This window comes from Microtus ochrogaster, linkage group LG3, assembly GCF_000317375.1.
Source record: "Microtus ochrogaster isolate Prairie Vole_2 linkage group LG3, MicOch1.0, whole genome shotgun sequence".
In the NCBI taxonomy this organism is placed as follows: domain Eukaryota; kingdom Metazoa; phylum Chordata; class Mammalia; order Rodentia; family Cricetidae; genus Microtus; species Microtus ochrogaster.
In genome coordinates this window covers 22059700-22073799 of record NC_022029.1, presented here as the reverse complement: position 1 = coordinate 22073799, position 14100 = coordinate 22059700, and the positions used below count along the sequence as shown (strand labels likewise).

Here is a 14100-nt window from a genome sequence, read left to right as displayed (position 1 = left end):
AATGAAGGGCTCCTGGGCTTCTATTTTTGAATTACTGCAGAAGATATTAAATGTTTGCATTGTTACAGCTGTTGATGGATGTCTAGATTACAGTTGCCGTGGGAACCATAAAATTATACGTCTCAACCTTCTGAAGTCTCGGTGATAATACTGCATTAATGGATTTTTATTGGATTTTTAAATGAGAAAGGAGAAGGGAACGCAGGGCTGTGCATTCCGGCAGGCTTCGCTGCAGAGTGCTGCACGCGCGGCGGCAAAACACATACCCTATTCTAACTCCCTATGGCCATTCCAGGTTCTGTGCACAAACACTCTTCTCCTCTTATGATTAGTGGACATTTTTATAACCTCATAAATTTAGTTTATTGACCTTACCTGTAAATAAGTCTGATCACAGAGAAAATTTTATTTATTCTCAATTCTATTTTTTCAACCCTGAAGGGTTTAGTGGGTAGGATTTCTCTCTAAAACTCTGAGGCTTTACTGCCTTTTAAAAATAAATAAATAAATAAATAAATAAATAAATAAATAAATAAATAGAACTTCTTGCAAGCACACCACCCACTTAACGTAAAACTGACCTGCAGTTAAAGCTCCTTATTCACACGTCCTGACCTCACAGTTGCCAGGTTCAGGTGCTGGGTGTCACATGCTGTCCCTGTCATGGAGAAGTCTCTAGTGCTGACTCTTTCTAAGAACCCTCATAAGCCTGGGTTGCAAGAAACAACACCTTGTTTGTTAGTCATTGACATATTGGTGCAAAGAAACACATATCTCTCTCATCTAAGGACAGAAAATTAAGGCCTAAGGGATAGAAAGAGTTAAAAAAAAAAAAAAGAATCCATCTGGAATGAGACTCTGAAAGAGGAAGCATGCACCGGAAACGGGTGGCAGGGGTTGAGGGAAGTCTCCAGAATCAGACCTTCTGCTCGTGTCTCTGCCTGAGCCTGTCCCGCGTCTTTGTAGCTGCATGCGACATATGCTCATTTTAAAGCTCCGGCTGCAAAGAAAGTATTTTCTATAGATACTTTATCTCAAAGCCCTGTCAGGATTCCCAGAAACTAGAACAGTGCCTGGCTCGTGCTAGGGGCCCAGTCAATGTCTGTTAAGCAAATATGCCCCACAGTTCAGTTAATTACATGTTTGCTGAACCACTTTTTAATTTTTTTTTTTTTAATCCATGCAAGCTAGTACTGATGAGATCCTTATTTTCTTTTTCTTCATCTCCAGGATGACAAGGAAATTGACCTGGAGCACCTCCATAGACGTGTAAATAGCTTGTGCACAGATGACGACAGCCCCCATAAACAGTTTTCCACCTCGTCAATTGACTTGACCCCTCTGGACATTGACACTTTGCCAACACGACAAGCCCTGGAGCAGATCAGTGATTTCAGAAACACTCACATCACCACCACCACCTTCATCCCAGAGCAGATCCAGACTCTTAGCCGCACGCTCTCAGCGAAGGCTGCCTCTGGCTTCGCTTTCGGCAGTGTGCCGGAGCACCGAACTGGCCCTTTTAGGCACAGGGCTCCTAACGGGGGCTTTTTCAGGAGTCCTATCAAAACAATGTCATCTATTCCTTATCAGCCTACTCCCACCCTGGGGCTCAATCTGGGCAATGACCCTGACCGAGGCACGTCCATATGAGCAGCAGACAGCTCCGCCTACCCTAGGACTCCCCCAAAGGAGCAACTGTAATGTGGGACTAACATGGATGTGACATTCTATTTAAAAGGAATCAGGATAATTAGTAACAATTCTAGTTCTTTTTCCTCACACCCTACCCTGCTCTGTTGCTTTTCTTCTCTCTCTTTCTCCTTCTCTGTCTACCACCCTCCACTTTTTTTTTTCATTACTCAACTTGTTCCCCACGAATATAGTATTCTAGGATCCTAATTAGTCCGCTTCTCATATACTGTACTTCAAGACTAGGGCATGAGCGCTGGGTCCCCGAGAGCATTCGCAGGGTTGGCTCTGCATACAGGGCTCCCACGTCCCATTCCTCCGTTTGGAAACTACAATTGCAATAACTTCAGTCTTTCTCCATCTCCAGCTGCATCCATCCTCCACTGTTGTCAAGCGTCCTTTAATGGTGGACCAGAGGCAACCCCTGCAGTGTCTGGGAAATGATTTGAAGACCATTCAGGCCACGCAATACGAGAATGCAGTTTAGTAGGATTACCAAAAAAAAAGCCATTTATACGCCAGTCAAGACTACAGTCAAAATCCCCCTTGCACTGCAGCAGGTGCACGCCCCCTTCATGCGATTGTACAGTATTCACACTTTCTCTTATGTACAGTAAACTTTACCTTATGGCAAAGGCCTTTATTGTGTTAAATAACTTAGTATCTCATATATACATATATATGCACCTATATAATGTGTATATATATAAATGCAGCCATTGCTATTGCAATTCATTTAATAAAAGCTTTAGTTTAAAAACCAAGCATTGTGTACAGGAGCTATGAGAGCGCAGGAGGCCTTTTCAGGCGGAAAGGCAGGTTGCTTTAATGTCATTCTGACCTGCGTTGTTTGCCAAGAGACTATTTTATAATTTTGTTATTAAAACATCCAGGGTGATTTCATCTTTGTTCCTAGATGTACTCATTTGAATAGGTTTTACATTCATTACCCTGCAGTGTAGAAAGCTAACCTTGATAATTTTACCTTTTGTTAATTATCTAAATGGGACATGCCATTAGCTGAACCTTACACACAGCACACAGAGCAAAATTTAACCATAGATCATTGTAGGTTCAAAGTCCCCTTCCGAAACTGCGAGCCCATCGGTGTAACTGTAGCTAGGGAGGAGGGGAAGCCCCGCAAGTGTCGATGTGGCCTTATTTGCTTCATACAACACCCTACAGCAAACACGTAACAACCGTTCTGGGCTCTCATCTGAACCCCTTTTCTACCCGCTTCTACCGGAGGTGTTCTGTTTCTTTTTAAAAATCAGTGCCCAGTGTGTCAGCAGGGGCAACAAAAAAAAAAACCAGTTCCTCTTGGTGCACAATCCTCTAAAAGTAGCATTCTTATCTGTTAGAAACATAGACTGAGCTTCATCTGTAATCCTAAAACTCGACGTGGTAAGTAGGAAGCAGGGATTTACCCTGTGATTTCAGGCAGCCGTATGCTTACTTTAATCTCGTTCATTCTGTGGCTAGGATTGCTAGAGGATCCAGCCTATGTGATTTGCTTTAGGAGCAGTTAAGAGGTATATCCTTAAAGTGTATTCTATTTTGATCTAATTCTGTTCTGGGGAGCATCTTGTACTGTCACTGTTTTTGTACTAAATCTTTAAATATTGTCTACTGTGTCAGGCAGAAAACTTTCTTATCATGAGGAAGCACTTTGTTTCCAGGGTGACGAGTCCCGCGGTGCATGCACACCTTGTTCCCCCGTGACATTCATGTCCTCATTTCCAACTCTATTTTCAAATGGAAAAAGTCTTTACAGCTATATAGGGGCACCCCAGATGCTGCAGTGACTTCAGCTATCAACAAACTGTTAACCATGTACAATACTGGAAATAGGCTGATTTTGATGTATTGCCTATTCTACAAGTCCACAAAACATTTTGGAGGCCTCAGTTACGAGTGGCAGAGCTTTCTGTGTATAATTTGTCTACATAATTTGTCTAATAAAAACGTTTTCTAAACTTGCTCTCATACTATTGAAGTCTTAACTATAAAAGTCAAAGATGCTGATCTCACTGATCTGTCTGAAACTCTCGAAAACACTGACATTGTTGAAGTGTAGAGCACAGACTCTAACCAGCCGGACACCAAAGTGGTGGGTCTCCAGAAACCACGCTTAGAGAAGCCCTGAGCCAACCAACAACTGCCAACCTGCTGTTCAAAACAACAATGTATTTGTTTTTCTTTGTGGATGGCTTTGTGAGCACTTCTGGGGGGGAAGTTTGTCCCGTTTTAGAGAAACAAGGCAGCCGCTATATTAATAGCAAGATGAGCATTTTTAACATCCAAAAATTGGGGGGGGTGCCTAGGGGTAATTATTAAACTTTGGGCTTATTACAAACTGCTTGGCTTTTCAAAAAATAATCACCTTGCCAAATCTTTTAATTTGGAAATTCATTTAGACTCAGAAATTATTTCTATGACACTATTATTTCTACATTTGAACACTATTAAATTCCTCTAATAGTTAACTCAATGGATGTATGATAGCTACAAAATATGATTTAGATTAAAATCTCTATTCTAAAATTCCTTCAAAAATCCTTTTTAAGTGTGGGAAGCAGGAGAGGTATAGACTATGTCCCTCCATTTTTGACTATGAGATCAATAGCATTCTAAAAGGCTGTCAGCTGCCCAAATGCTTGATATCTAAAACTTGAAACCGGTGTGAAATTTCAGCTTTGCGATTTGGGCTCTGCCATGTTTCCATCACATTTGTCCAAGTATTCTGGGGTTGTGGATCCAGAGATGAGGCAGAAACACAGGTGCCTCTCCCTTTTTCTCCTCCAAAGTGCACGCTGCAGATCTCTGGCATCATAGCCTTGCTTGTGTGGGTGTTCCATGGCCATCTGAGCCAACAGGTCAAACAGCAAGCTCCTACTGCCTCTATTCCAGGTCACACCTTTCGGTAAAAATAAATCTGAATCCCTTCTCTGTCTAGCGTCAGCTCCTTCCTTCAGAGTTCGTCCTGGTTAATACCCTTTGGATCAAACTTGCTATTTCAATACAAATACTTTATACTCAAGTGACTTCATTGCTCTCAAATGTCTTGTTTCTTCTCCTGGTGAGGTAGCAAGTTTTCTGAATTTGATGACCAATCAGACATACAAAGAAAACTGTGAGGCTTCCCCTTTTATTATATCTACCTACAGGCAACTTATTCTTTTCTTAGTTGTGTGGGTTTTTTGTCTCCTTTATTTTAGGATTAGGATCACCAGAAAAGATAAACTGTTAAACATATACTTTTCTGAATGGTACTTTGTTTTCTTAATTAAAAAGAAAAAAAAAGATGAAAATACTGACTTACCCTCCAAACTTTCCAGTTCTCTTATTCTAGATGAGTAGCAAGCTGTTGCTATTATATGGTCAGAATTTTTTAGTGAAATGCCTCCTTGATTATGGATATACTAAGGTGGGGCCAAGAACTTATGTGTCAGGAAGAACATGAATTGCAACGGGATTGCTAAAATTTGAGTCTTTTGGTTTCTTACATTAAATCCTATGGCCGATCTAAGCCTTTTGATTAGATACTATTCAATGGCCAAAATGGCAGTCATGATCACCATCTTAACACATCAGTATATGTCCTTTCAATAACTCTGTTATTGGAGTACAGATGAGCTCCTTAGGGTGGAAGCAACTTTCCTGAAAATAAAAAAAATAAGGAATTAAAGCCATCACTGGTAGTAGACTTACCAAGTTCCGTGCAGTTCTCTTAGTCTGCACAGGCCACCAGTTGTGTGACTGCTGCGGTGCCCAGTGGATGTAGAGAACCCATGCTTGTCAGGGGTGCTGAACATGTGCTGCCACCAGCCATGTCCTTTCTCCATAGTGAAATTTCAGGATACACAGGCCACTGCACAGCCCTTCTGAGACGGCAGAATATATCACCCCCAATCCAGTTCAGCCCCTTGGGGCTCGCTGTCACCCAGCCTAAGGGAGTAATCCATTCCAACTTTTCCTGTAGGCCAACTCTGTCTGTCTTCTCAGGTTCAGACCACATGCACAATAAAGCTTTGGATATTTCCCAAGATGTTGATTTTCAGAAGTGTGAATATTAAGCCAGAAGTAAACTGTCTAACACTCTATTCTTACCAATACCTGTCATCCATGCCCACCACTGTCCATGTCAGAATGAGACAGACCGCACGATTCAGGTCTGTCCCTGCAGCTCTATTCATGGGGGATAATTAGAGCTTTGCAATGCCTCGGGCACGTCGCCTCAGAGATCAAACAATTTTAATCAGGATCTGCTTCACACTGCGGTTGAGCCTCCTGGTGGCTTTACTGCCATGGGACACACAGGACACCGTGCCCCACAAGCTGCCTGTTAGACCGGCAGCCACCCACCCCAACTGTCATTCAGAGATGACAGACTCAATGGCTTTGCCCCACATGTGGAGCTGCACAGACAGGTGCTACCTACCTCAAGTACAGTCACCGGTGAAAGGACCTCTGTCTTTACATTCTTTCTTCTGAATTCCCAAACACCGATTTTCTTCAGTAGTCGTCATTTGTGCTTTTACCAATAAATTGAACGCATGGCCAAGAACTTTCAAATTTGAAGACTTCTGTCATATCCGAAGTCTCTATTCTGACTCACTCTTACATACAGTTTAGGACCAGTACCTTATTTTTTAACTAATTTTGCACATTTTGTGGAATTTCTCTGGGGTGGGAAAGAGCAGAAGGGTAAGGGGAACAGCACCCCGTTTTCATTGCTGGCTTCGCACTGTCCACATGGTTGACTCCTCTCTAGCAGAAGCTGTTTTTGAGGAAGCCACACAGATTCCCACTTGGAATTACCAGTACATTTCAAAGGGCTGAAAATACCCATGATGTGATTAGAAAATCAAATTTTCCCAAGACAACATCAATTCTCATTCATTTAAAACTAATTAAGCTTTCGGAGCAGCTGCATCAGAAAGAGAAACAGATGTCACAAATCGAAACTGTCAGCACCAGAGAAGAGAAGAAAAATACTGCTTTTAATAAATATTTTCCCTGTCACAGATTTGAAATAATATGAGTAGAAGGCAGATGGTAATTTTTCAAATTGTTATATTATATTTTCAATTGACACGACTGAAAAATAAGAATTAAGTGGCTACTGTAGTGACTATGCATAATTTTTAAAAACCAGAAATCGATGCTTTTGAAATACAACAGATACACATTTTAAAGATACTAGAGATACTAGATATAGCCTTTCTGAAGTTAAAAAATTAAACAAATTTCATATTGTCTATTTGTTCTACAAAAAGAGTCAAGAACAAACTGTGGATATATGGTGTGTGTGTGTGTGTGTGTGTGTGTGTGTGGTGTGTGTATGTGTGTGTTCAAAGTACAATAATTTAATTCATTTGGAATTTTGAGAGTTACAACTATTTTTTAGGACCTGTATAAGCCCCACACTAGGTACATACATTTCTGAGCATTATTTAATTCTTTTGGAGAATTAAACTTGACTTTGAAATGAAGTTTGGAGCTTGATTACTATCTACAGCTGAGTAGACGTCTGTTGTTAGAAATAAAAACATGCTAGAATTAACTTGAAAACAAAGGTTACACATTTGACACATCTCACATGTCTTCTTCATGCCAGAAATGGTTAATGAATAATGAAGATGGCCAAGTAGCTTTCAGTTCCTATTATTAAAAATCTTCGATTGTCAGTCATATGAGAAGCTACAATTATGACACATCTACTTAAAATGATAGGCATTAGGCACCTGACACAGAAAGACAGTCTCACCATACAGTGAGTGTAGGGCTTCCTTCCAAATCAACACATCCCAGGGAAAACAAAGAGGTAAGCACCCAATGGAGCACATGGCCAGGGCTCACACTCAGCTCTACATGGCCAACCATTCCCAAACTCAGTTTCTGCGGACTTCTTCATGGAAACACCATGCAAAAGACCCATGAGAAAGCATTCTCATATATTAAACTTCTCAAGCATCCAGCAGTTCAATTGCAATCAGTATTTAACTAATTCTTTCAAGTTCAACATCGCTAAATGAAGTTTGTGTCACGCTATAACAAAGACTTCTAGTGTCTGTTTAAACTTGTTATGTATGCCTAAACACTAGTGAAGCTTCAGGGATCTAGAACAGTGGAGAAGAACAACCTCCTAGACTCAGTCTAGAAACAAATGCCTACCACAAAGATGCATCCTAAGCAGTTTCCTGCAGTGTGCTGACCACACTCCTTAGGCCACAGATACCATCCTTTCTCAGGCAGGTGGCACCCCTGGGTGGGAGTCCTCACTATATACTCTGACTTCACAGAGCTACCAAAGTTGGGAAGTTAAAAAGGAAACATTGGGAAAAGTTCAATGAAGACACACGGCATCACTAGCATCCATGGATACAGATGCACATTCTGTGGGGATGCAGGATAAATTCAGTGATCAAATGAGTAAGACAGAAGAGTATTCCCTAAGAAGAACAAGAGAAGGGTATATAGGCAGTGTGGTGGAGATGTTTTCCTGGAGGAAGCAGGGATTTAGTGTAGTAGGGGCAATGTGGAAAAGGCTCAGAAAACACATTCCCAGTGGTGGGCTCAGGGCAACAAAGGCATGGGGAGCAGGGAAAAGCCTGGGGAGCAGTGTAGACCGTCACATGTGGAGTGAGAAATGTGTCCCAGTGGCTGTGATACAACAAGTTAAAGCCAGGTTCAGGAAGTCCACCCATTACACTCACCCATCAACCCTGTGTCCAGTGTATGTCCAGGGGTCACTCTGTAAAAGATGCTGTTTCCATACAAGAGCACAGCAGTCAAAAGCCAGGGCAAAGCACACCGCCACACCCAGAAATTCCTGTCTCCAAGGACCTTGCAATAACAGCAGAAGGCAGGTGACTAAGCAAGAGAGACACGTAATGGTAAACACAGAAGAAAAAAACTAAAACCTAAGAAGAGGGGCAGGAAGGCCAAAGGGGAGTGGGGATGTGCTAGTCCCAAGGAAGGGGTGAGGGGACGTCCTGCTGAGGTTGTACTCGAGGGAATGGGGAAGAGAGTGAGAATGTGAGGTGAGTTTGTTTCCAAGGAAAGAATATTCTCGACTGCAGGGACATACGGTGCAGATGCTCTAAGTTTAGAGTGAAGAGGGTAACCTTAGACTCCAATAAGACACTACAACCAGACCAGAGTCATGGGGACAGAAAAGGTGTGGATAAAGAGTAGTTCAGAAAAACAAGCATCCACATGACAAGGCATGATGGGGGTACCGTGAACATGTAGGCTCTTATTCTGGAGGGTTCGGAACAAAGTAAAAGCCTATAACTACTTCCGCAGGTCTGTTACCAGGTGTCAGTAAAAAAGCTGATGTGTTCTTGCCCTTCTCTGCCACTGTTTAAAGTGTAACAAGAGAATGGGACAGTGGTACAGTGGCTAGTCATCTGGGTTTCAGTCCATGAACTGCCAGAGAGTCTGCAGCCTGGCTAATGCTCACAGCTACAGGATGCATAGAAATGTCCACCGGGAGACCTGAAGAGTGTAGCCAGAAGGGAAACACCAGGAACTGTTCTTAGAGGAATGGTTTGGAAAGGTTAAGCCCACAGCACCTCATCCAATGGAAAGGAAAGGAATCAGTTAACAGCCTGTGGCAGGACAAGGAGGTGGCTCAGTGGGTAAAACGCCAGTGGCACAAGCCTATCAGCCAAGCTTGATCCGGAGCCATGAAAGGGTGGGAGAGAACTGACTCACACAGCTGCCCTCTGACCTTTACATAAATAGTGGGCATGTATGTAAAGTCCCCATACATACATCATACACACACACACACACTACACACACACACACACACTATACACACACACAGACAAACACACACACAGACAAACACACACACGCGCGCTAGTTCAAAAAGTAACTGAATTTTGGAAGGCTCATCCAATAGCTCTATGAGCTACATCCTAGTCAAAAGACGAAAGACAGTGCAGATGGTAGATATATTTGTCAGGAAGAAACAGAAGTATTGAAAAATTCAGCTGAACATGATTATGAAGGAACAAAGTTAAAGATGACTGAGTTTTCATATCATTGAGCAAAAGAGCAGCGAGGTCACTGTCCCTTCCCTTCCCCTGAGATCTCTGAGAAGACAGTGTGCTTTAGAGAATGTGTATCAGTTTTCTTTCACCATGAGCAGGAGAGGTGTATTTGTAATGAATGGGTGGTAGATACCTTCAAGTGTGAGTGTTACAGACTTCATGATTTTAATTGGGGCTCTCTGAAGTTCTGAGGACTTTTCTCAGGATCTACGAGGAGCACAGTTGAGGTGGGGCCCACTAGGTTTCATTACGGGACGCTCTGATTGCATCTCTTCATATACTGAACTTTCTCCTAAGATTTCCTCCACCCTCAGCTAACTCATTGCTGTGACCAACTCCACAGGGCAGGGAGCTTTCAGTCCCCATCACGTATTAGGCTCTTCCTCTTTGTTCTTTGCCCTGTGATAAACAGTGCTCACCTCTGCTTCTCTGAAATGTTCAGAATAAGAATCATGCTCATTCCCACAAATCATTTACAGCATTTTCCAATTGGTTAAGCGTCAGAGCTGACCAAACTGTCTGGTGGCATAGTAGCCAGAACTCCAGGCTTATTAGTGAAACTCGAGATGGATCTTCATTGTCCTTAATGAGAGAAATAAATAAAACAGGTCTCCTAGATGGGGTGATTGCACACATTGAGGAGAGGCTAGCCTGGTCTCCATCAAAAATTTCAGGACAGTCAGGAATGAATAGAGAGATTCTGTCTCAAAATCAAAACAAAAGCCAAACAAACAAAAAAAGCAGATCTTTGTAATGAGACTCACTAGAATCACAAAGCGACTAAACCTGAATTCAACCTGAAGCTATTTCCAAATACAGACTTGTCTTCCAAGAGAATGAATTGAGGTTAGCACAGTTTCAAATGCCTGCCATGCAGAAGTCAGAGTACATATACTATGTCAAATCAAATGACTCTGACATTAACCATGTTTCGTTCAACAAAATTGCTGTGTGCTTTGAGACCCGAGTCTATTTCAACTTGAGAGTTCAGAAAGAATGTGCTTATGCAGTCAAGAATACTTGAAGAGACGGAGAGATCGGTCTGATCTATTGTCACAGCTTACTCGCTGGCAGCTGGAGAGGTGAGCACTCCCAAGAGGGGAGCGTTCTCTGAGATACCATCAAAACTACCATTTGGATTTCACTCAGAATTGCTCTTGCTGGCATTACCACCTGTCAACACCCAAGTCATTGTGATGGATCCCTTTAAGGAAGTCAACGACTGTTTCCCACTTCTAAGGGAAAAAAAATCATATATCAAATCTTAACAAGAAACAGGTCGCTTGTATCCTTACAGATTTAATATAACTTAGGTAAACCTGTTTTTCAGATTGTTTGAGAATACAGTTCCTTACAGTCTGCTCTTGCCTCGCATGAGCCACACATGTGTGCATAACCTCTCTTCTTCCCCATAGACTCTATAGTATAGAGGAAGCCAGGATATAGGTTATGTACACACGCTGCCTGGAGTATCTGCACAATGCAGGAACTTCTCAACAGTTTGGGGGTGTATATGTTTCTAAATCACTGTTTTAAATATTTGTAACACAGGTCCTCATCTAGGTTTTCAAACGTAGAGAAATTTAATCCACTGACTTCAGAAAAAGTCATTTGCTCACACCTGCCTCTAAATTCAGCTCCTGGATATCTGACGCCCCCTTCTGCCCTCTTTGGGCATGAATACATAAGGCATACATTCCTACAGACATAGAACACAACAGAAATCAAAACAAATCATAAAAATATCAAAGCTGAGACACAGAAAAGCTGTCTTGACTAACAAGTGAGCTAAGCATATTTCAAATCCATATCTATTACTTCCAGCAAGAGGAGAAAAGAGATACTTGATCTTCCTACCTCGGTGTACATTCCCTTGAGGAGCTATGTCCATACAAAGATCAATGCTAGTCAACTAGTCTTTAGAAACTGAGTGTGTTTTAGTAAAAACTACTAGCAGAAAATAACAGTTATGCAAGGTGGTTATGTATCATGAATTAGAAGATATAACAGCTTTCAAGATGTCCCCTGCCAGGGCACCCACTGAGACGGTGGGGCTGATCTATTAGGCGATCACCAGGCCAGCTGGACTGGGACTGAAAATGCATGGGATAAAACAGGACTCACTGAATATGGTGGACAATGAGGGCTGCTGAGAAGTCAAGGACAATGGCACTGAGTTTTGACCCTACTGCATGAACTGGCTTTGTGGAGCCTAGCCTGTTTGGATGCTCACCTTCCTAGACCTGGATGGAGGGGGGAAGACCTTGGGCTGCCCACAGGGCAGGGAACCCTAACTGCTCTTTGGACTGGAGAGGGATGGGGAGGGGAGTGGGGGGAGAAGGAGGGAAAAGGGAGGCGGGGAGGAGACAGAAATTTTTAATTTAAAAAAATTAATTTAAAAAAAGATGTCCCCTGCCAGATTAACCCACATGCCAGCAGAGATATCCCCCATGTCACATGCCAGCAGAGATATCCCCACTCAACCCAAGTTAGTAAACCTAGCGTCCCTCCCCTAGTCACATGCCAGCAAAACTATGCGCCTCGTCCTTGCCAGTAGTTCAGCAACACTTAAGGCCTTCTTCTTCTCTTAGTGCCCTCTAGTGGCTACATTAGAATGCCAGTTCTCTTGCTCTAACTCCACAGTCCCTGTTCATAGCTTCTGTTGCAGTCCCAGGTCTCCCAAACCATCCATCTCTCCACGAGCCTATTCTCATTTCTAGTTGAAGCCATGCAACAATTTAACTTTGTCTGTGCTCTCTGTGGCCCACCAGCTAACAGCAGAGACCTTATGTGAAGCCTTTTCCGAGCACTTCTGGCAGGAAACGCTAGGCAGTTGCCACAGAGGAGCAGTGTGTGAGCTGAGGGAATGGACTTTGACAACTGCAGAGCCAGAGGGAGAATAAACAAGCAATGCGTGGAAAAGAAATTGAGAGGAAGAAAATGACTAAAAAGTAGGAGCTAACTCCAATACCTATACCCAAGAGACTCCAGACGCTAGACATTGGAACAGACATGCTTATTGCTGCTCTGCTCATGACAGCAATGAATGGAATCAACCTAGATGTCCATCAGAAAATAAGTAGATAATGAAAATGTGACACCTATACACAAAAGAAAGGTTTCTGCCTTAAAGAAAAAGAACTCATGAAATTTGCAGGGAAGTGGATAAAGCTAGAGACTCGGAGAGGAGAATAGCAAATGTTCTCTCTCATGTATGGATCCTAGCTTCTGTTGTTGTGTCTATTGTTTGTATGGGAGAGAACGTGGGGGAGGTCAGAACACTAGGAAGGTGCGCACAAGAGCGATAAAGGAGGCTTTAAGATATGAAGGTGAGTAAGGTATGAGAGCGTACATGGTGGCAAGTGGTCAGGGGGACCCTGTGAGGGGGGAAAGACACAGTGGGGACGGGGACCACAGAGGAGAAGACAAGGGGAGCAGGGTGGGGCAGATCAACCAAAATGAAGGACGTGTGAAAATGCTATAAGGAGATCTGTTACTTGTTTACTAATTAAAAAATAAAAGTAAGCCTTAGAAAGCAGGACTGTCGCTTTTTAAAAAGGAAGTCGTGTAAGGAAATACACAGAGATGTGTGTATGCGCGCACACACACTCACCAGGCCCTGTGGACACTCAGACACGACACCATTGCTATTTCACAGCTATTATTTTATTTCAAGGGTACTATATCTGTGCACAGCTCCACCACAAGGCAATGTTTGCTGTGTTCCAGAAAACTGACACTGCAGATTACAGCGAGTTCAGAGAAGGAAGAGATGGCCACTGTCCCAGATCTTGCTTTCCTGGACTACAGCACAACCACTATAAAAGATGATGTCTGATTGGAACCTAAAGTAGCCCATAATGTTTGAGACTTCAGAGGAAGGCCAGGTCTTCTTTTACTGGGGTGATAAAGTATTTTGTGGGGAGGATGATTTTGGAAGTTGGCCTTAAAACTGAATATAATGTCCACATGTTCAGTACAGAAAAAAAGATGTGGTTTTTTTTATTATTTTTACAAAACGGGAAAGAGACGAAGCAAGTCACAGTGAACTGAAGCACAGCTCGCATTCGGGAAGATGAAGTAGCCTGGGTGGGGCATAAAGCCAGTGAATAATAGTGAGGACAAAAAAATACCATAACTATGACAGCCTACGGGAACCACCCACCTGCCATCTGAGTTGCACACCTTTCACAAGCTCCAGTCATTTCTGAACAGCTGTGAATACAGGACTCAGGGAGATGTTTGCAGTCTTCTAGGGAAGACAGACTTTAACAGGCAATGGCAATAGACTGCGATAAGTGCTACCGCAGAGGACATAAAAGGTGATTTGCAATCCAGAACA

The 14100-nt window shown here is 42.7% G+C and overlaps 1 protein-coding gene across 1 annotated transcript in view; it reads left to right on the top strand.

The window, feature by feature from the left end:
* Positions 1 to 3671, top strand: part of LOC101992329 (glutamate receptor ionotropic, delta-2) — a 344620-nt gene extending 340949 nt beyond the window's left edge. The window contains exon 9 of the mRNA XM_013351292.2: positions 1231 to 3671. Within this exon, the coding sequence (XP_013206746.2) occupies positions 1231 to 1653 (423 nt within the window). The 3' untranslated portion in view covers positions 1654 to 3671. The remainder of the gene's footprint in view (positions 1 to 1230) is intronic.
* The last annotated feature ends 10429 nt before the right edge of the window (positions 3672 to 14100 follow it).